Source organism: Rhineura floridana, chromosome 2 (genome assembly GCF_030035675.1).
Source record: "Rhineura floridana isolate rRhiFlo1 chromosome 2, rRhiFlo1.hap2, whole genome shotgun sequence".
In the NCBI taxonomy this organism is placed as follows: domain Eukaryota; kingdom Metazoa; phylum Chordata; class Lepidosauria; order Squamata; family Rhineuridae; genus Rhineura; species Rhineura floridana.
Genome location: NC_084481.1, coordinates 90645731 through 90668986, shown reverse-complemented (window position 1 = coordinate 90668986; position 23256 = coordinate 90645731). Strand labels below are relative to the sequence as shown.

The window sequence follows — 23256 nt, the reverse complement described above, 5'->3', positions numbered from 1 at the left end:
CTAGTCCATTTAGCAATAGCACTTCATCTCACTGTCAAGCAGCAGCTTTCTCAGGTCTGTGAACATAATGCAAACAATCTTGCAGTCAAGTATCAAGCCATAAGAACTATTAGTAAACAATCACACATGACATGATTTAGGAAGTGGGGTTTGGGAAGGAACTTTGTCACAATGAGTCTTGCTAAGCCCAGTTTAAGATTGCTCCAGAGTCCCCTGTGTATTCTGCATTCAGGTTACAGTCTTATTTCAAACCAGCACATGTTGATTTCCAGTGGATGGACATGTTTTGAACTGGCATGCTGAGTTGTGATCTTGATATGTTCGGAATGAGTCATAAGACCACTTCAGTGTGGTCAAACAGAACATGACATGCACAGTTTTCTGTATTGCACTGATTGATGGATATTGCTGTGCTGAATCACACCTAGTCAAGATGCACACTGGCTCAGTTCATCTGTAATGCCAATGCAAACTATGGCTTAGAGTGAACCATGCATGCAGGCTTTGGACAGGAGATCACAGTTGCTTTGCTCTTCCTCTGGCCTGCTGCTGCTGCACTGCTTTAAGCTAGGCTATGGTTTGCCTTAGCATGTCAGCCTGGTTTTGTGGTTTGTCTTGCCCTAGACAAATCATGAGCTGTAAACCTTGATTACAGCTTGTGGCTTGTCTGGAGTGAGACAAACTGTGAGCCCAGGTATGGACACTATGTTAAGCCATATCATGACTTAACTCACAGTATTGTAGTGGCAGGAAGACTGGAGGAGGAGAAAAACATTTGCACTGTCTTTTCTGGGACCACTCACAGTCAGGAATTCAGACTGAGATATGGTTTGGCTTAGAATTACTAGTGAACTAGGGATGGGATCTGTTGGGTGGTGCGTGTTCGAAAGCCTTCCGTCAACCTAACAGGTTGGTATCAATTCAAGTTCTTCTTTGTCCACAAGCCACTCCTTTTACCGATCTGTTATTTTTCTCTTGAAAAAAATACTGATTTTAATATTAATATTTGTAAAGGAAGTATTGAATCTTTAAAAGGAAATACCAATAAATTGAGGGAAACCTTGATAAATCAAAGGAAATATCTATAAAATATTGATATAAATATCAATAGTTTAGACATGGATTTTTTTTTTAAAGCCGTTTCTGAAAATAGCTGTGGAAAATCACTACATAAAAATGTAATCTGCAACAATAGCCAATAAAAGAAATAAATGGAAAATTCAGTACCAAATCCGAATTGGGCAGAATTCTAGCACATCCCTAGTGTGAACTGGGTCACTGGCAGGGGAGGGGCTTGAGTTTCTCCTGGGAACAGCTTGTGCCTCCCTAATGAGCCCCAACTCATATTGGAGAACCATTGATTGCTGCATAGCAGATATATGTTGGGACTGAGAACAGTAGCAAGCTTATATCTAAAGGGTGCAGAAACATCTCCAGAAAGAAAGACATTATTATTTATTTATTTATTTATTTATTTATTTATTTATTTATTTATTAGTCGCCCATCTGGCTGGTTGTCCAGCCACTCTGGGTGACGTACAAGATAAAATAATACATTAAAATTTAAAACCATAACAGTAAAAAACCTAACCCACCCCAAAAGCCTGCCTGAAAAGATGATGGTAACATATCCTGTACAATAAGAACAAATAATTAAGGACACAATAAAACTTCTGGGGAAATAAACAACTTTGAGAAATGTCAGAAAACAGCTTTTCTTCTTATCTCACACAACACAATTTTTGGAAAAGACTGTTCAGGAATGCCAGATAAAAATTTCCTCCCAAATCCCCAAAACAAAGTCATGTTTTGAAGCAATGAGGAGAAATGTGTGGTCCCTTCTTAGGAGTTCTGTGTAGTGTTTATGAAGTGGGGGGATTGTTCTGTGTGCATTTTTGGAGCTGTGAGACATCTTATTCTGCAGAGCTCCTGACTGGGTTTTCCATTAGGTTATGAAACAGAAGAAGGGTTATACCAACTCGCAAACAGGAAAAAGACATGGAAACTCACAGAAGGTTTTTTTCCCAATGAAAATGCAATAAAATTATCTTTTTGCATTTGAAGCACTGCAGCTGTTGATCAGGGAACACATTTAATGTACTCAGTAGTAAGCCACAGTACATGCCACTGCAAAAAGACTAGAAGTCACATAGGCAGTCTTCTCAGCTACTGGCACTGTGGTGTACATTAAATTTGTTATTCTGATGAAGAGAAACTGTGTGAAACTCACTTGGATAATTGTATTACATTGCTGTCAGAGTAAAAATTTTGAAAGAATATTTTGTCCCTTTCCACTGTGTGTGCATGTTCTTGTTTTGGTTACTTTTATATTTCTGCTATTCGGAATTCCAGTGTGCCATTCGCCTGCTTCATTCTATATACAGTATAGCTGAAATGTTATCAAACCTGTAGGAATCAGTATGTAAGAGTGATGGAAAGCTAGTACTTTGGGAGTTGTCCAGCTGTTAAACCCCTGTAAATAACTGTTCCCATGGGTGGTCAACTTGCATGTGAAGGTAATGTCTGAAGTGCAGAGTCACAAAGGCTGCATGGTCTACTTCTGTGATTAGCTAAATTGCAAGAAGCTATTTTCCTAATCACAGATGTAACAACTGGAATGTGTGATCCTTCACTTTAAACATTTTGAAACATGAAAAGACAAATAGATAATCTTCAGAAATGTAACTGCACCTACTCTCAGAGGATGGAAGTTTTATGAGATTCAAGGAATTTCTGGAAACATAACTATTATTATTTGAGGACATATGTAAAACCTCTTGCCCCAAGCCTAATGGCCCTTGAACATACACAAAGGTATGAGGAAGTGCTTCCTGGGCAATCCCAGTTTGTCTTCCAGAGAAGTTTGGGTTTTTTTGCTTAGACATCCACCTAAAACATCTAGTAAAACCTGCCCAGAATATTAGGCTAGATGGAATGTGGGTTCCAACCCATCTTACATTAGCTGTGTTCCTTTTTACACTAGGATGCCACTGGATGCCTCTCCAGATAGACTCATCCAGCCCCTTGTGGTTGTCTTTACACTACAGGGCCTTCAGTGTCAGCTCTGCACTGAGACAGCAGTGCAGGCAGGGGCTGGAAATTCCTGGGCATTTACCAGGGTGGGAAAGTCCTTAGCTGGCAGCCTGGTCGTAAATCTGCCAGGCTAACAAGGATGAAGCGTGATAAGGGCAAGGCCTTTTCCAAGCTTATGTGCCAAGCCAGAAGTCCAGAAGTGAGGTCAGTAGAGGTCCTTGTTCAATTGCTAAGGGGTCAGTCCGAGATAAGGTTCAGGAAATCTGGAAACACACAAAGCCACACCTGATGTTGTAGTCAGCAACAAGCTGAAACCAAGGTTTGACTTTTAAGGAGCAGGTTTGTCAGCAGGTGTGAACCATCAGCGTTTTGGCCTTAAGTGGACAGGCCTGCCCCTCTCCTGCCTGACCTTCTGTTGTCTACGTTCTGCAGGTGAGGGGGGAGTATCCTGTTCACTGACTGCGTCTGGCTGAAGGGCTTCAGCTGTGTCTGGGGTGCTCTGGGAGAAGGAGCTGGGTTCTCAGGAGTTTCCTCCGTTTCTCCTTCTGGGTCTGCTGCTTCTGGGTCTGCTGCTGTTACTCCCGAGTCATCCTCGTCTGATGAGTCCTCCGAAGGGGCCATGACATTCAGTCCCATTGCCTGGGGTAAAGGAGGGGGATGTAGCTGCTGCTCATGAGATGGGTTGCTCCCTCCTTGGCACTCCAGTCCAAATTCTTAATAATTAGGAAAGCTGAAATCAAATCATGTGGATTTGAAGTGAACAAGGCTTCTGTGTGTTTAGGAAAACAAGATTCTTCTGGCACTGTCCCCTTTTTTCCATTACATGTGTAGCCTCTAAACATTAATATATGCCTCTCCCCAGAGTTGAGTGTCTATTCATAGCCATGGTACCCCTTACTATTCAGTGATGTCTTTGAGGAGCATGATTGTAATTTTACATGCAGTAGTTATCTTTGTTCGTTTTGGGTCATCAACAATATAAGGGATTTGTTTATTTTATCCAGTTTTTTTACAACTTTTTTTTGCAGTGAGTTTTCATACTGTATACTGGGAAAGCTTTAGGAGTATTTCTCCTTAAGAAAATCAATGGTGGTGGACAAAAGTTCCTGAAAGACAGCTTCCCAGTTACTCCCAACAATCCCCTGCAATGTGCAGTGAAAGTGGCTTGGATTATAGGAGGTGTCACACATCAGAGTGTTGGTGCAAGGAGACTTTCCATCCCCTCCTCTCTTCTGCATTTCCCCCTGCCCTGCCCTCTTGAAAAGTCATAGAATCATAGAAGTGTAGAGTTAGAAGGGGCCTAAAAGGTCATCAAGTCCAACTCTTTGCTCAGTGCAGGAATCCAAATCAAGGCATACCTGACAGGTGGCTATCCAGCTGCGTCTTGAAGACCTCCAGCGCTGGAGAGCCCACCACCTCCCTAGATAATTGGTTCCATTGTTGTACCACTCGTAACAGTTGGGATGTTTTTCCTGATGTTCAGTTGAAATCTGGCTTCCTGTAACTTGAGCCCATGATTCTGTGTCCTGCACTCTGGGACAATCGAAAAGAGATCCTGGCCCTCCTCTGTGTGGCAACCTTTCAAGTACTTGAAGAGTGCTCTCATATCTCCCCTTAAGAAGTCTTCTGTTCTTAAGGCTAAACATGCCCAGCTCTATCAGTCTCCCCTCATAGGGCTTTGTTTCTAGGCCCCTGATCATCCTTGTTGCCCCTCTCTGAACCTGTTCCAGTTTGTCTGCATCCTTCTTAAAGTGCAATGTCCAGGAGTGGACACAGTACTCAAGATGAGACCTAACCAGTGTTGAATAGAGGGGAACCAATACTTCACACCAGGTTTAGGACTCTCCTGAATGGTCTGAGCTGTGGCACAGACAGCTGGGTGGAGAGGGAGGAATCACTCAAAACTGGGTGCAGGCAACTTCTATAAGTAGAAAGTGGTTAGCTTCAATGTGAAATGAATTAGTTTTATTATTTATTTATTTATTTATTTATTTATTTATTTATTTATTTAATTTGTATCCTGCCCTTCCTCCCAGCAGGAGCCCAGGGCGGCAAACAAAGCACTAAAACACTTTAAAACATCATAAAAACAGATCTTAAAATACATTAAAACAAAACAGCATTAAAAACATTTTAAAAACAACCTTAAAAAAGGGTTAAAAACATTATTAAAGAACATATTAAACAATTCTGACACAGATGTAGACTGGGATAGTTCTTAACTTAAAAGGCTTGTTGAAAGAGGAAAGTCTTCTAAAGGTGCTGAAAAGATAGCAGAGATGGTGCCTGCCTAATATTCACAGGGAGGGAATTCCGCAGGGTAGGTGCCGCCACACTAAAGGTCCATTTCCTATATTGTGCAGAACGAACCTCCTGATAAGATGGTATCTGCAGGAGGCCCTCACCTTCTGAGCGCAGTGATCAACTGGGCATATAAGGGGTAAGACAGTCTTTCAGGTATCCTGGTCCCAAGCTGTATAGGGCTTTGTACGCCAAAACTAGAACCTTGAACTTGGCCCGGTAGCAAATGGGCAGCTCAAGTGGCCCTCAGGGCAGCTAGCAAGGCTCATAAATACATGAAACAGATTTTTTTTTAAGAAAAAGAAACCATCAAAATGAGTGAAAGCAATTCTACATCACAAATAACACATCAGCAACAATGTTCACTAGAAGCCTCCAAATAAGATAACTGTACCTCACAGATCTTATGCAGAAAGGTTTTTATCTGTCTCCTCAAACAAGTTTTCCAAAGGAAATCACTAAAGAAAAGATCCTGTTGTTGATAGCAAACACCCTAGCCTCTGATGGAGGCAGCAAATTGGTGGTGGTGGGGGCATCTGTGTCTCCTCTCCCTAATGCCTGTTCTCAGTTAAAATTGTCTAAGGTTCTTGTAATTCTTCCATGGCTCCTTATTAGAAGGGTGCTCCTGCATGGATGAAAGCAACCTACAAATGTATGAAATTAATCATTTGGAAAGTAACACAGATCTTGATGTGTTGGAGGGGGTGTCATTTATTGAAAGGATGAGGAATATGTTGCCCTGCAGATATTGTTGGATGTTAACTAACATCTGCCTCAGCCAGCACAGCCAATAGTCAGGGGTGATGGAAGTTGTAGTCCAGCAACATCTGGAGGGCCGTGGGTTCCCCATCCCTGGTTTATAGAAAGATTTATAGGAACAAGTAGCCACGGAAAAACCACAGTTTCAGGAAGTGGAAGCATCAGGAAGAAGCCAAATTACATGTAGCCTGGAAGTGGTTAGGCACTGGGCAATATGTCTAGCACTTGCTAGGGAACCATAATGCACCTTTCTGGTTTGTTTTCCAGCTAACTGAGTAGAGCTGGAGTAATGGGAACAGGGAGGAGGATGGCATGCAATAAGTGCTTGCAAAAGCACCATGTCCAGACCTGTCACCCTGGACCCATGCTCAATCTATCCAAGGGATGGGGCTAGCCATGTGTTGTATATACTTTCGTCCTTCCTTCTCTCTGTACTTAGCATAATCTAATCTGGACAGTGTATTTTCAAACTTTCTGCCTTCAGGAAAGTCTTCCATACTGACCCATGGGGCAAGGAGCATTGCATATCTGCTGGAGAAACCCTGTGTGCTGCAAAAGATTCAGGAGGCTTATTGTGAGGCATATAGTCGGTTCTCACAGACCACTGGGCAGGACTACTTCTTTACTCAGCGCATAGTTAAACTATGGAATTTGCTCCCACAAGATGCAGTAATGGCCACCAGCTTGGATGGCTTTAAAAGAAGATTAGACAAATTCATGGAGGACAGGGCTATCAATGGCTACTAGCTGTGATGGCTGTGCTCTGCCACCCTAGTCAGAGGCAGAATGCTTCTGAAAACCAGTTGCCGGAAGCCTCAGGAGGGGAGAGTGTTCTTGCACTCGGGTCCTGCTTGCAGGCTTCCCCCAGGCACCTGGTTGGCCACTGTGAGAACAGGATGCTGGACTAGATGGGCCACTGGCCTGATCCAGCAGGCTCTTCTTATGTTCTTATGTTTTTACCTGGGCCTTAGGTAAACTGAAAAAAACACATGTAGCACATCTGCATATGTTAGGAATGATTGGTAGTGGCAATGGGCAAGCTGTCTTTCAGGGAAACTTGCCTGCCATTTTATTGATCTTGTTGAAGAACCCCTGATGAATTTTTTGGGATTCCAAGGAACACAGCTTGAAAACCACTCATGCATGCTAATCTGTTAGGGACCTTTGTGTCTGCAGATTTACACATTGTTACTTCAGAGGAGAATAAACTCAATGATCTCTTTTTTACCTTCCATTTCTATGAATTTAACTGTCAGTCTCGTGTTCTATAGCAGTGGCCTTGATTTCTCATTGGTAACTGAAGCAGGGTGCCTTGTGGGTCATTGTTGCTTGTGCCACAACAGACTGTCATGACTACCATTCTAGAAATCAAAGCAAGGTGTGTGTCAAACAGGAAAAAGGAAAGTGATGTTGAGGGTAACTCTCTAGGATAACTGGGGTCCCAGCCTTTAGAAAGAAACCTTTTGTAATTTTCATACTGTTCCTGCCTGGTCCTGAATTTTGGATAGAGTGTCTTCATAGCATTTAATTCGCCTGGAAGCTGTTACTCCTATCAGCTGATATCTGCCTGACTGTTCCTCGTGGTGTGTGTGTGTGTGTGTTGGGGAGACAGTTTCAGGAAGGGGTGGGGCTCTGTTTCCATCTGCAGTAATAACAACAGGAGAGCTGTTTGTGGTTAGCATGTTGCATTGTGAGCTCAACCACAGGGACCAAACATTAGCATCAGAGACTGACCACCCCAAGCATGGTGTCTACTGTGATATTGTGGTGCCAGGCTTGTGCAGTTTGATTAAGCCCTGTCCCTTTATTCTTGTGGACTTCCTTGGATTGAGTCTCGGTGGAGAAGAGAGGGATTGCTCTGAAAGGAGATTTCAGGTAGAGTGGGCACCATGCCCTGGAAATGGATTAACAAAAGTGTTACTCTTCCTAAGGTAAGCCTTTGTTTAGGGTTGGAAGGGTGTGTTGTGTGTTGGTGCTGGGGGTGGAGGCACCAAATCTTGTAATTGGATTTGCACATAGAATAGGGTGGGGAATTAATTAAACATCTCCAAAGGGGTGGGTTGCATTGAGCTCTGTCTGAGGCAGGTTGGAATCTTTGGGCCAGAACTTTATATGGCTATAAACAATAGTTGTTTTTTAACTAAAACAACTGTAGTGACTCCTGCACCCTCATTGTTCTTTCACACAGCTCTTTTGAGCAGTATCATGTAGTGTTGTTTTGAAGAAAGGGAATCCAGACCTGGCTGTGGATATAGCTGTTTTTCTTACTTTCATCCAGGCCAGGAGGTTCAGCTACCTTTGAGTAATCTATTTGGGTATCTATGGATGACACCAAGGAGGGAGAAAATTCAAGCAGCATTATGAAGCTGCCAAAACAGCAGACTCCTCAGAGTTCTTATTTTAAAGACTGAATATTGTATACCACATATAATCAGGATTATGTTTCTTATCAGTGTGAACTTTATTTGGTGCTGAGAATCTACTCATTTTGTGATATAGTCTAACCAAACTTAGAGGGACCTGATGGAGTATGGCTGAATTGTTGTGGCTTAAAACTTTTACCTTAATGCTTGTGTGAGGCTGCCCCCTTCCCCCAAAATAAAACATAACCTTTTTTCTTTTCTTTTTGGCAATTTAGATAATATCAAGCATTCAAGTATGTTGCACGGGCTTCTCTTTTGCTGTGTTTGTTAAAAATCCCTTGTATGTATCTAAAGGAATAAGATTTCAGAGTTAACCAATTTTAATAAATGGAAACATGCTGTGTGTATGTCAGTTTTAGCCATCGAAGCAAGCACAGACAGTGCTGGGAAAGTACTGGCAGATGTATCAGCGTTAAGAGATACAAGCTGTTTCTGTATATACGTCAGTGTCTACATGTGACATCTGCAGCCCCCTGAAGCCAAGCCATTAGTGTGTGATGAAACCCCCATGTCACCCTGCCTGCATGAATCCACTTGGGTAAGGGGAGGCTGCATAGTGACCTAGATCTGTTCTCCCCTTCAGCTAGGGCTGGGATTTTTCCCACCCCCAGATGAAAATGAAAGCACACCCTTTCCCACCCGAGGTATAGAATAAACAGGGCTAGCCCTACCTTTAGGAACAGGAAGGCAGCCGCCTCAGGCCTCAGCATATGCTGGGATGGGGAATCGGGGAGTGATGGTGAAGTGTTGGAGGACAGAACTGCTTGTGTCATGTGGCCTCACCTGCACCCCCACACTAGCCCGCAGCCCTCAGGTATGGTGGAGGACACTGTCCCTTCACCAGTGTTGAAGTAAGATTCAGCTGCCAGTCTGATTGGCTTGTGTATGTGGAATGCATGCATATGTGTATGCTAATTTTTATGTATGGGAGAGGTGGTTTAATGATGTGTATGTGTGCTTGTGGGAGAGTGTGTGTTTTCCACAGTGTTTGTGCAGATGTTTTGTATATTTCAGTGTGTGTGTGTGAGAGAGAATGTTCAAGCCTCTTTGTATGCATGCTTATGAAAATGGTTGTGTCTCTGTGTATGCATGTGTGTGGAAGAAAATGGTAGAAGTGAGCATTTGTGGGAGAGAGGCCTTGTGTGTGAGAGAGGATGGGAGTAGAGACGTGAAGGCCCAGGAAAAAAATGAGAAAATTTTTTTTGGGGGGGACCTTTTATCTCCCTTTTCTCCTGAAGCCTTTTTTTGGTGTTTTTCCAAAAAATTGGGAGGGGGGATGGAACCCCCCTCTTTTTTTTCTGTTTTTTTCCCAGGCCTTCACATCTCTAGATGGGAGACTTCTGCCTTGCTTCCAAAATTCTCTTTTGTCTGAATTTCTCACTGGATCTTGAAGTTCTGAATTACCCAGTCTTGTTTCAGAAGTGGATCAGATGCAGTAGGAATTCTCCATTGCTGTCTTTCGTTGACCAAAGGTCGATTGCTCTCTTTCATTACAGAGGTCTATGCATTTGCAGTATTCCATATCTTTCGATTCCTTCAGTGTATTTGTGCTTTCCATCTCCCCTCCCCTTATATTACTGATGCACAGATGTGCATTAGTAAAAACAGGGGCATGTAATCTTGATGTGATTGTAAGTATGGGATTATCGAGATTCTTTTTGTGTGGTGCATGCACACATCAGTAAAAAGGATTATTCATCTTTAACAGTGCATGTGTACTGCTATAATGTTGACATGAGTAGGGAGGGGCAAATGAACCAAAGAAACTGAAAGCTGTGTAGCAGACTGCATGTGCTTCAATTCTGGAATTGATTTTAGAAATTATCCTATTTAAAATGAAATTCGGGGGCGAGAAATGCAGAAGAGAACAGAACCATTCAACAATAAAGTGAGGAAAGAGGGAAACACAGCTACTTCTGATTTTTCACCCATGTTTAAACTTTCCTGCAGAAGTACAATTGCAGTCCTGTGAGAATTTTTTTAAAAATTACCAAAGTCCTGGGTTTTGGCATCTGAAACAGGACACTCTGGGACTGTGGTTTGTCTGCTTTTAAATGTCCCTGGAAGCAGCAGTTTCTATACAGAGAGCTCTAGCTCATTTGTCGTGATAGGGTGGGAAGATCAATTCTCCATTTTTATTTGTCAGTTTGTTTTGTTTTAATTAAAATTGTAACTTAATTGTAATTGTGCCATTTGATGTACCTTCCCTCACCTTCCATAGAGCTTATTAGATGTGGAAGAGATGACGTCTCTCTTCAAGGGAAGTGAGCACTAGCAAACACTACAATACAGCAAAAGCCTGAAGTCTTGCTTTCGTTTCTCCCTGCTTTCCCCCCACTTCCATAGGCTGAATGTCCATGATACAGTCACGCTTGAACTGAATACACATGGCTTTTTTTTTTTTTTTGCAAATCTGTTAAGATGCACAGTGTGCATCAAACCTGAGCCTGTCTCAGGATTTTCCAGGAGAGGATCATGCAGAAACCTTCCTTATGAAATTACCTGTGCTACCCTTCTAATGGGAGCAATCTGATTCCTATCTTTCTGAAGGATCAGTGAATAACAGTAATGTGTTAATTGGCTCTAAGAAAAGCTCGGCAGGTATCTTTCAGTGAGTTCTGGTTGGGGATCTGTTAATTATACTTGATACCAGATTTAACACAACACCCATCGCCCCCTTTGCTTCCATAAGTGTAAAATGTAATTCAGCAAGGTATAACACATGTAGACGTAGACAAACCCATAATGACCACTAGGCATGGAACGATCTGTCAATTTCAGTTCTCTCAGTTTCTCATTTTTCCAATCTGAAATTCAGTTTTCCACATTTCTGTAGCAATTTGCAATTTTTTTAAAAAAAATCCTCATGAAATTCTTCAGCATTTTAGTGCAACTTTTTCCTAATAAATGTTAGAAGTGTGGCAGAAGCAACTCCTATTTGGTTTTCTTTGCACTCCTACACTGAGATATGGAGAGGGTCCTTCAGCTGGCTAGGCTGCCTTGCCTTACATGTTTCCTCTACCTGTCTTCCATTGAAACTGGTACCTTCAGAGAGCTGACCTCACTTCCTTCCTCTCCGTCCTTCCTTCTTCTCCATCCAGCCGAGGAAGAGGAGACATTTTTCCTCTCCTCCAGCATGGGACAAATGACCAAACCTGGCCATTGCACCTCCAACTTAGTTAGTTATAACTAGTTATGCCTTTCGTATCATCTATGTATTTCTATAAATAAAGTAGCTTTTCTTATTTTACAAAGTCTATAAAGTCTTAATGAACTGAATCCAAGGTAAAAGCCTGCTCCTTTCAGGTAAGTTGCACAGCACACATAGTTTAATTCTACTGCCTCTTAGTTAAATTCTCTGCTAATGCATAACAATAAACATGTTTTTGTATGCAGGTTTGATTAATGTACACATTTTTGCAAGCAATTTCTAAGAACATAAGAACATAAGAAGAGCCTGCTGGATCAGGCCAGTGGCCCATCTAGTCCAGCATCCTATTCTCACAGTGGCCAACCAGGTGCCTGGGGGAAGCCCGCAAGCAGGACCCGAGTGCAAGAACACTCTCCCCTCCTGAGGCTTCCGGCAACTGGTTTTCAGAGCATGCTGCCTCTGACGGCAGAGCACAGCCATCACGGCTAGTAGCCATTGATAGCCCTGTCCTCCATGAATTTGTCTAATCTTCTTTTAAAGCCATCCAAGCTGGTGGCCATTACTGCATCTTGTGGGAGCAAATTCCATAGTTTAACTATGCGCTGAGTAAAGAAGTACTTCCTTTTGTCTGTCCTGAATCTTCCAACATTCAGCTTCTTTGAATGTCCACGAGTTCTAGTGTTATGAGAGAGGGAGAAGAACTTTTCGCTATCCACTTTCTCAATGCCATGCATAATTTTATTCACTTCTATCATGTCTCCTCTGACCCGCCTTTTCTCTAAACTAAAAAGCCCCAAATGCTGCAACCTTTCCTCGTAAGGGAGTCGCTCCATCCCCTTGATCATTCTGGTTGCCCTCTTCTGAACCTTTTCCAACTCTATAATATCCTTTTTGAGATGAGGCGACCAGAACTTCACACAGTATTCCAAATGTGGCCCCATCATAGATTTATACAACGGTATTATGATAGAATGCATTTTAGTGTGTTATTTTCACTATACATTATTATGAACATTCCCCAATATATGCATTTCTGAAAACATTCTTTGGTTTGAGAAATGCATTGCAAAATTTGGATAAGTGCAAATTTTGAGGAATGGATGTGTTTCAGTTCTCATAGTATCTTGGAAAGTGCAACTTTCATAGGTTCAGCTTCAAATGTGAACTGAATCGAATTTCTCCCCCATCCCTAATGATCACCCATCATGGTTCCTTTGTGTTCGCCATTCTGCTTTGTCATTGTTCTCTCACTTGCCTTTTCCATTACTGGACCCTCTATAATCCAGCAGCTGTTTTAAAAGGAGTTGATTATATGTTAGGGTGGTTAAAGCTCTGCAAGCTAGTGCCAAGTAAGTTTGGACATGAGTGTGAGCAACCTTGCAATGAGAGGTTAAATTATTTTCCTTTTTAAAAATGGTTTTAACTGAAGGTACTAAAACAAGCGAGGTGTTGAATGTACAATTTTATCCCTGTCAGATATTTCTTTAATTAGAACCCCTACTTATTGTTTCAGCTGAGGTCACAAAGTTGTCAAACAAACTGAACACACATGGAATTTTTGGGGCCATGGGAATGGTGCATAAATAAAAGCTTCCTGCTCTGACAACTGAGCCATTTCCTCCTGGCATTTTGATCCACGAAGGCCCAAGCCAAGGCAAACCAGAGTTCAGTTCTAATGGATTTGGGAGACCTTCTTGCTGCATACGGCAATGTTTTCTGCTGGCACTCTGTAAGCCATACTACTGGGCTGCTCCAAGTGAGTTATAATGGGGCTGTGAAATTCCCTGCATCCAAAATTCTGTAGCATCCAGTGGCAAGGCTTTGCCCTCATTCACATAATTGTCATTTACATGTTAAAGCTATCAACTGTTGAATTATTCAGTGGATCAGTGTGTGCCAAATTAGTCTTTCAAGTTGTTCAGGGTGTATTGAGATAGTGGCTTTTAAATGTCCTAGAAAATCTTGGAACAGTGTTTAGTTAGGAGGGTTATCCTAGACTCTAGGACCTAGAGGAAGGTAATGTATCAGTAGCTCTGTAGCAGCAGATCTGATTCCACCTTTCCAAAATTCTGATGCTGCTATCTAAACTAGCATACCACCCTTCCCCCTCTTAAATTAGGGCAAAGCTCCTATTGTCTTTATACTCTCCTTGCACTTTCTACTCCCACTGCAATTCATGCATCCCTCAAGTGGAGAGGCTTATCAAGATTGTACACTTTGTGAACAGGGAATGTTTCGCTTCTATGCAGCACACAGCATCTTATGCATGAAGGAAAGTGGCTTTTGCATAATTGTTCTAATTCATTAAGTTAGTCCGTTGTGAGAAACAATGTAGAGCAGTCCCCTCCCAACCCAGGGGCCTCCAGATGTTTTGGATTACAGCTCCCATCATCCCTAACAATTGGCCATTGGGAGTTGTAGTCCAAAACATCTGGGGGGCACCAGGTTGTGGAAGGCTGCCATATAGAATACAGAGGATGCTGATCTATAAGTCTGCATGGCCACTATTTATATGGAATTGCACAGTTCTCATCAAATTATTTTAACAGAAGACAAGAGAGCACACTTAGAGAAACCACTCCATGCCAACCAGACTATATCTTTGGGACTCACCAATTGTTTTAAAATACTAATGTACTGTCAGGAATGTGAGCCAAAGCTCTGTCAAACAGAAAAAAGGTAAAGGTAAAGGTGTCCCCGCACTTATAGTGCAAGTCGTTTCTGACTCTTAGGGTGGCGTCTTGCGACGTTTACTAGGCAGACCATATATATGGGGTGGGATTGCCAGAAGAACCCAGTTAATCTACAGGTCTTGGTTTCAAAGAGTGGTTTGTGATTCTTCTTCTGGAATGCTAAACTTGCAGCATTAAGATCTGAATTATTAGAAGTGGACTGAAAAAAAGCCATGCACAGCTTTCCAAATTATTGTCTGAGGCTGAATCTGCTTGTATGCATTTGCACAGATCAGATGCTCATTAAACATGTGTGGTGCACAGTTTGTCATGCACACCCCACACTTGTCCATGCTGCTGATGGTACCAGGCACAATGCAGTGTTGAGTACTATAGCCATCCTCAATCATTTGTTGTTCTTGTTATGTGCCTTCAAGTCGATTACAACTTATGGCGACCCTATGAATCAGTGACCTCCAGTAGCATCTGTCATGAACCACCCTGTTCAGATCTTGTAAGTTCAGATCGGTGGCTTCCTTTATGAAATCAATCCATCTCTTGTTTGGTCTTCCTCTTTTTCTACTCCTGTTTTCCCCAGCATACTGTCTTTTCTAGTGAATCATGTCTTCTCATTATGTGTCCAAAGTACGATAACCTCAGTTTCATCATTTGAGCGTCTAGTGATAGTTCTGGTTTAATTTGTTCTAACACCCAATTATTTGCCAACAATAGCCTTGGTATAAGACTCTTTACAAGGGAGCATTTAAATTATGTCTCTTTACATGGGAACATTCAGTCATAGGATAGTTCATCCTAGAGTAATACTGACATTGCTGCAGTGGCAAGACAGAGCCTGAAAATCTGTGTAGCAGATATTCCCTTGATAACATCACAGATAATTTGCCATGTATAGGATGTCCTAGTATAGTGCCCCATATATTTTCTTACCCTCAGTGGAGGACAGATGTCCTGACCTATCTAATTGAATCAATGTGTTGAAGGGTAGTGGATTCAGTCCACTAGGTTCTACTGTGTTGGAATCCAGGCACAAATACTTTGACTAGAAAAGTGCTCTTTCATATCTTAATGGTAGTGAGGGGAGCAGAACCTCCTATGTGCCTGTGCAGTATAGCTGGACTTGTGTTGATATTGAGTCCACTGGCCTTCCAGTGCTTTACTGACTTTCAAGAAAATGAAACACTCAACACAGCCTTAAATTACTTCCTGCAGTTCTCCTCCTCCTCTTCCCTCCCTTGTGGCTTTTGTTCTGCCCAGACTGATAAATAGTCTCCTAATGATCCTTGTTAGGGCCTTCATCCCCTGTGTATTTGTAAGCTGGGGCTGCTAATTACCCAATTATCTCTGCTAGTAGGACCAAGGAATTGAAACACAGTAGGCTCAGCCAAGGCATTGCATGGAGTTCTGTTTCTCTTCCTTGCTGCTGCTTCTTCTATTTTTTAAAAAGCAAAATCAGCCTGGGCAGATTATATAAACTGTTTAACTCTATGGGCAAAACAACCTAGTTTTCACATGTGAAGAAAGAGAAACAGGGTCCCCATATCTTACTTACTTAAAAAAAGAAAACTTCATCAACATAGATTCCAGGATGGTGTACAATAGCAACACCATTAAAAAATAACAATAAAATACTACAAAAGCAAAACATAAGCCATCATAAAACTAAGACATCAACTGTCATAAAACAATAAAAACTAAAGACAACACCTAAAATCCCAAATGTAGCCCCTTTTAAAATGCATGGGCACTGTGATGTTCCTGTATTAATGTAAATATGGTAAGTGCTGTTTGTATAGAAGATACATGGTAAGTGGAATGAAAGAGGAGGGGGGAGTAGGTGAGCAGTAGAATGCTGGATGATTGGCTGAGCGTTTGAATGGCTGAGAGTATAAATGGAAGAATGACAGTTGAATTGGAGAGTTTTTTGTGAGGTGTTTTAGAGGTGTTGTGGGTGTTAGGTGGTGGATGTCAGGAGAGTGTGGAGAAAGAGGGAGTGGGAGCTCTAGTTAATGCTAAGTCAAGTATCACAGGAATAGATGAAACCATATGCTTAAGTACCATTAGAAAAGTAATCTTGTTATTTCTGTTATTTAATAAATACTATTTTGGTTTACTGAAGGCCTGATCCTTGGCTGGGGTTTCACAGACCAGAAAGGAGGGTAAGGTAATTACCAAGGCTGAAGGGCAACAGTAACAAATGGTGGCAGCGGTGCAGAGGAGAATAATAACATTACAAGTTTCCAGAGCAACCCCGAGTTATATGAGTTATCTACATTGATACAAGGGGGTTGGGAACAGCATAAGCACGCAGTCACAAAAGTAACCGGATAGAGGGAGACTCAGGCAAGGTCTCTGGGAACATTGGTGATAGAACGTGACTGGTGGTGCTGCCTAGCAGGGGGATCTAGTGAGATCTGTGCTAGAGCGGAGAGAGAAACCATAAAAAAGGACAGTCCGGACTGGTGGAGTCCCTGGTGGTGCCTAGTGAAAGGCAGTAGCCACAAGCAGGTAGGAACCTGACAGGGAGAGCCAGGGAAGGGCGTCACAGGCACCTTTTCCACTGTTGGTTTTAAAAAAAACCAGCCAGGGAAGGATGATTCTGAGCTGGAAAACTATCAGAGGGAAAAGGGTTAAGCAGTTTCTCACCTCTTCTGTCCAATGTGCAGAGACTCCCCCCTAATCTGATTAATTTGGGGGGGGGGTCCCTGATGAGGAAAAGAACACAAGGCTTGTTATAAGTTTGAGATTTAATGGCAGATGCCAAAGCCACCCTAGGCCTCTGCAGGGTCGTAGTGCTGTTTCTGTCCTGAACAAGTAATTGAATGTGGCTGGGGCAATCACATAACTCCTACATATGGCAAGAGTATCATGCCTTTGGCATCTCCATAAACATCTTGAGGCAATATATTAATAGCCCAGGGCCCAGAAGCGGCTCCCCAGGTGTGGCGGAGCCACTATGTTACCTTCCCAGCAAAGGGGCTACTGTTGCTTACCGGGAGAAAACGGGGTGAGGTGGTGGGAGGTTGGTGTAGTGCAAATGCTCTGGGAGAGCCAATCTAGCACTCCTGTTGGTGCGTTTGCACCTCCCTGACTTCTTAACCATCTCTCCCCATCCCTTCTCCCTCCTAGTAAATAACAGTGACCCACCTGCTGGGAAGCTGGCATTAAGACTCTGAAGGATAGGAGGATTCAGTGTTGCATTTCCTTGTGCAAGAAGATTTGTGGAGGGCGAAGGAATAGTGAGACGGGATTGTGAGAACCTCTTTCTCCTTCTCCATTATTTGAGGGGGCTTCCAAACACACCCACCCCAGCTTAACTTGCAAATAGGTCGTTGAGATATCACAAATGGGTCATTGGACACATCTGAGTTTCCTCGTAAAGGATTAAATGGAGAAAAAACATTGTCAGTTGTGTTGATGCAAATGATGTTGTGTAGACTGCAAAAAAAAAAAAAACCTTACATGCAGGAAGAGCACCAATCCCACAACTGTCTGGAAGCACTCATAGTCTGAAAAGTCATCCTAGCTACTTGGGAGGAAACCTGTATTGTGAATGAAGGTACTATATCTCATTTTGAGGAATACCCCATTTTTTCATAATTGCGATTTGATTGAACTTTGTTATTGGAGATACTTATAGTAGTATGCAAGTTGATGCACAGCAGTTTCACTACAAGGTACTCAGCAATACTACATTCTCATATTGATGAATAGGTATATTTCTTCATCTAGGAAAACCCACCAACAACAACAACAACCCCAACAGAAAGCAACTCACACATTTAGCATTATATGTATCAGTTACCTATGCAGTTTAAAATAGCGTCTGCTCCTTGCCTGTATGTTTTACAGCTCTTCTCCAGCCTCACTGTTGCCTGTTTGTTCTCATCTGCCTGTTTATACTCTTTTCTTGTGAGACTTTCATATGTAGTTCCTTACCTGCCAATATCTGTGGCATGAACTTTCGTTTCACCACCACAGCTATCAGGGTTTGGGCTTATTGAGAGGCTGTTGAACTCCCAAAGGATCTTTTTGCTACACAGAGCTTAACTGTCACCAGTAAATGATATCTTCCATGACCCCTCATTTAAACCAGGAAGAGGCCAGGAAGTTCACGGGGATGCATTTGGAAATAAAGAATGATGATTCTTTATTTATTTCAGAACAAATCACTGCTCCATAGATCATATTGGATGGTCCCTTATTTTGTTCAGACCCTATGATTTCACAGTGCCTCTTCTGTTTTGAAGTTTTGAACTGATAATCTTTATAGAAGAAAAACTGTGTGGTGATACTTGACCTGCAATCTTTTTTCAACCCAGAGCCATCCTATTTAACAGTGCCTTCTGGCCACAATCTCAAAACTGCAGGTGGTCACAACTTTGCAGATTTGGAAAGACAGTCCAGAGAAAACAAGGGTGCTATTAGGTAGCCTGTAAGCTAGCCTGTTAACTGCCTGAAGCTCTTCTGTGTTGATTTTATGTGTTGTCTTAAAAGCATTTGCTCCTTGATGAAGAGGAGTCGCTGTAAGATCAGACCTGTGGAAACCATCCCACCAGGATTGAGTAGCAGCACTATTTGTCAAAGAGCAAGTCCTTTCAGACATCATTGAGACTGGCCCAAGACATTTTTGTTGCCTCAAGTGATTTTGGTGCATCATTTGAAGAGTGTGTGCCAGTAACTGCTATGACATTACTGATCATGCTGGAGCACATCTCTCATTTGGTGTGCAGTGCAGGTGCCAGTACAGGGAACTTTTGCATCCTTGAAAGGGATCATTACGTTCCTTGGCCACTAGTGAAGGTGAATGGCTTCAGTTACATCTATACATAAATTGGGGGTGAGGGGCAACCTACAAATTGTGCCACCCCTTTAAGCAACCCCTTTGAATGCAAGTGCTATTAATGTGAAGCTCTGGACTTCGGGGAGTCAGCCTCCAATATCTACACACATTTTAACTCAGAGCTCCCTTCCATGCCAGTTTGGGGCACTTGTCAGTTGACCTGAATCTGACGTATCCCTTTCTTTCCATCAAGCAGTATTGGAAAGTGATTGCAGAAAGGATTATTGAGCAGGAGCAGGAATTTAGTTTGTGCATCTTGCTTATAAAATCCCCCCCCTCCTTTGGCAATACAAAGTAGTATCTTCCACATGAACTCCTTCTTGGAGGAGAAACATGATGTGACATTAGGACATCGGTACTGACTCTGGATTTCATTTGTCCAGCTGTAAAATAAGGAAAATATCCTCAATTTGCTCCATTGGTGATCTTCAGTGAGGAAACATTTGAAGGAATGCTGGGTGCAGTACTGATGGCTATGCAAACACCTGAGAGATAGGAAAAGAAAAAGGTTTCAGCCTATCTGAAACTCAAAAACCTTAAATATAGATGTACCAATGTTAGGTTTTATGAAATGTTTAGAAAGTGAAGATTTTGTGTATGGAAGCAGAAAATATCTTTTTGCAGCCGCATTAACATTATATTTTTCAGGTCAGGCTCTACCTTTGCCATCAGTATGGGATCTGAAAGCTAGGCAGAAGGAGACCAATTGGTTCTGTTCCTGCTGAATGTGTCACTCTACACTGAAGTAAAATACTCTAGTAATATGCCCTTTTCTCTTTTTGTCACTCTCATTTTATTAGGTGTTTGCCAAGTCCCCCAAAATTATTCAGACACGACGTAAACCCTCAAGGTAAGGCTCGATGGTTGGTGAAACTACTCCGGTGAGAGTCTTTCTTGTGAAACCCCAAACACTGGGAATCGCAAGTGGGGTCTTGCACTCAGTGGGGTCTTGCACTCAGGTCCTGCTGGTGAGCATCCCATGGGGATCTGCTTGGCTACTGTGAGAACAAGATGTTGGACTAGATGGGCCATTGGCCTCATCTAGTGAGGCTCTTCTGATGTTCTTACACTATTCATCATTAGGGATATGCAAAACTCACTATTATTTCCATGGATATTTCTGTCTTGCTGAAAATTGATAACACATGTTCAAATAGCTTATCTACGAAAGCTAATATGCCATTTTTACAAGGGTAGGATTTTTCCAAATAGCTATTTCGTATGTTCATGTTTCAGACCTGGCATTACACTGCTTTGTTCTCATTTAAAGGCACAGAGATCTGGCACATGTTGCACATGACTCCTGTCTGAAAAGCACAGAGAACTAGATGAACTGTGCATCATTCCCATTTTGGAATGGAATGGAATAACCTTAAGGACATAAAAAGAGCACTGTTAGATCAAACTGAAGGCCTATCATGTTTCCCACAGTGGTTAACCACATGCCTCTAGGAAGCCCAAAAGCAGGACAGGAGGGTAGTAGCCCTCTCTTACTATTTCTCCTCAGTAACTAGCATTCAGAGGCATTTTGTGTCTCGCCATCATCACTAGTACCCATTGTATTTATTTATTTATTTACTCATTCAAAACTGGCTTTAATATGAGCTCATGTGCACTCATGCTGCTTCTTAGAAAACGTTCTTATTAATCTGCTCTTGCATAGGGTGCTATGCTGATATTTGTTCCCTGTTTAAGTTCTGTCCAGAACATTATTTTGCAGGGTGCAGAGCATCCTGTACAAAAAGTCAACATTTGTTTTTGTTTTTTCCCCCTTCATGGATACACATGCATCTTTGGCAGCCTGTTTCTGAATTCAGGACATTTATTAAAAGCTGAACATTTGTGAATTTCATTCCTGAAAAAAGTGAACCCTAGTCCATGAACATTTATGCTACAATAATTCTGGTAGGCTTTAAGGTGCTACAAGAGTCTTTGTTGTTTTATCCCCACTTAAAAAATGTGTTTTCTTAACACCTTATGCTTTTGTTACGGAGTGTCAATGCTATCACTCAGCATTTTGCCCCTCATACAAAAAAATGTTCCCCCTCCCCCAGACACTCATGCACACTGTCATACACACATACTTATTATGCAACAATACCTCTTAATGTTCCTTTATTTCTTAGTTGAAATGATTCTCACAATAGTTCCTCTGGCTGCTGGAGTCTCTGGTTATACCTAGGGTTCAGATTTCCACATATAACATCAGTAGTCCTGCACGATGGACCTATATTCTGTGTTGCAGAACTGTACCAATGAAAGAGAAGCACAAAGAGAAATGCTGAGAATGATCTCTCTCTTCCTGGGAGCAGTAGTATCACCTTACTTGTGATAAATGTTCATAATCACGTGTTGATTTAATTAAAACCTCCACGGAACAACTTTAAAAGATATTCAGAAGCCCACTTGTAACGCTCCATGAACATGTTCAAGAGTTGTCAGCAGAAGCAAAGTGAAACAGTGTTCGGGGCTGACTACCCAGCCTTCATATCTTCAAACCTTTGCTCATATCCCTACCATTGACTATTCAGTTGCTTCTCTTTGACCTAGGAGCTTGAGCCTAAATCAGGCCATGGAGGACACTTGTGAACTAGACCTGGTTTATGTCACGGAACGGATCATTGCCGTCAACTTTGCAAGTTTGTCGGAGGAGCAGACCTTCTGCAGCAACCTGAAGGAGGTGGCGCAAATGCTTAAATCCAAGCATGGGGACAGTTACCTGGTAAGAACTGTGCAAGATTATGATTCAGTTTTACACAGTCTTCTTCAGAAAAATTGCACGGGAAGCAACTATATTCTGTGAATGCTGCATTCTGGCACCTCTCACTGTGCTCCACTTCCCACAAATGCTCATATCTTATATCAAAGATGTTCATCCTTTTTTTGTGATTGGTCTGGACCAAAGTCTGGATCTTTTTCCTGGCCAATGATCCATCCCTTCTCTATTGACTTCTTTTTTAAAAAAACCCTTTTAATTATGATGGCACATTTTGGATTCTGTACTGTGCAAATCTAGAATGTGTATTGTTGTTGTTGTTATAGTATAAAACTTATGTTTGCAATTCTGCCAGGAGGAAGGGCAGGATATCAATCAATCAATCAATCAATACATACATACACACATACCAAAAAAGAAAAGCACTTGTGCGTGTGTGTGTGTGGGGAAACATGCTGTAATTCTGTAGCTCTCATCCAGTTTTCTACCATGTTGTTGCCCACAGGCCTTCATCCACCCCCACAAACCAACTCTTTTAACAGTGTATATTTCTTTCCCCTCCACTAGCTTTTTAACCTGTCAGAGAGGAGACATGACATCAGCAAGCTCCATTCCAAGGTAAGATGGAGCTGTTTATGGATAAATGTTCTGGTGGAGAGGGTAAATGAGAGAGAAGTAACAGGGCGAGGAAGAAAACTCTTTTCTTCCATTGATGGGTGGGCAAAGTGTGAGAAGTACATCACTTTTTTAATAGACACTTTTTTAAAAGTGGCAATTCCAATTTTTACATTTGTGCTGAACACAACAAGCATTGTTGGGGGTGGGGATTTCCCTGATTTGGGTTTGTTTATGGGATGCTGCCATTGCTCTTTCTCCACCTGTTGAATATCCATCCTTTCTCCTTCAGCTCTCGGTGAGCAAAAGGGCAAAGCCTGAAGGTATTTATTCAGTCCCTGACTGGAGGAAGATGTCCTCTAACATCGCAGTGGGTTGTATCCAATGAAGTTGTCCCTGCACAAACAGGGACGACAGGAGTTCCGCTTGCACAGTGTAATGTCCCATCCCTCTCCTCCCCCTGTACACCCCCAAATCTGTTCTGGGGTTTCACCCAACCCACCAGAGCAGATTTAGGGAGGCATGGAGGAGAGGAGAGGAAGGGGAAGTTCCGTTCTGCAAGTGGAAGTCTTTGCACTAATGGAATAACTTTGTTGGATACAACCTAAGTATATTTTCTCAAATTTGTCATCCTTCATGACTGAATGGAGAAGTGTATTGCTCATGACTTTGAGAACATGAAGGTGAGTTATTGTGTCCTCAGTGGCTCAGGGAAAATGAGCTTG

At 42.2% G+C, this 23256-nt stretch overlaps 1 protein-coding gene across 18 annotated transcripts in view; it reads left to right on the top strand.

The window, feature by feature from the left end:
* Positions 1–23256, top strand: part of TNS1 (tensin 1) — a 471254-nt gene that overhangs the window by 306180 nt on the left and 141818 nt on the right. For 17 of the 18 annotated variants that reach the window (XM_061609240.1, XM_061609243.1, XM_061609248.1 and 14 more), the window contains 3 exons: positions 20001–20050; positions 21751–21922; positions 22484–22534. In XM_061609240.1, coding sequence (XP_061465224.1) covers positions 20001–20050; positions 21751–21922; positions 22484–22534 — 273 coding nt within the window. Of the gene's footprint in view, positions 1–7801; positions 8025–20000; positions 20051–21750; positions 21923–22483; positions 22535–23256 lie in introns of those variants that run through there. The other variant, XM_061609255.1, reaches the window with a different exon arrangement.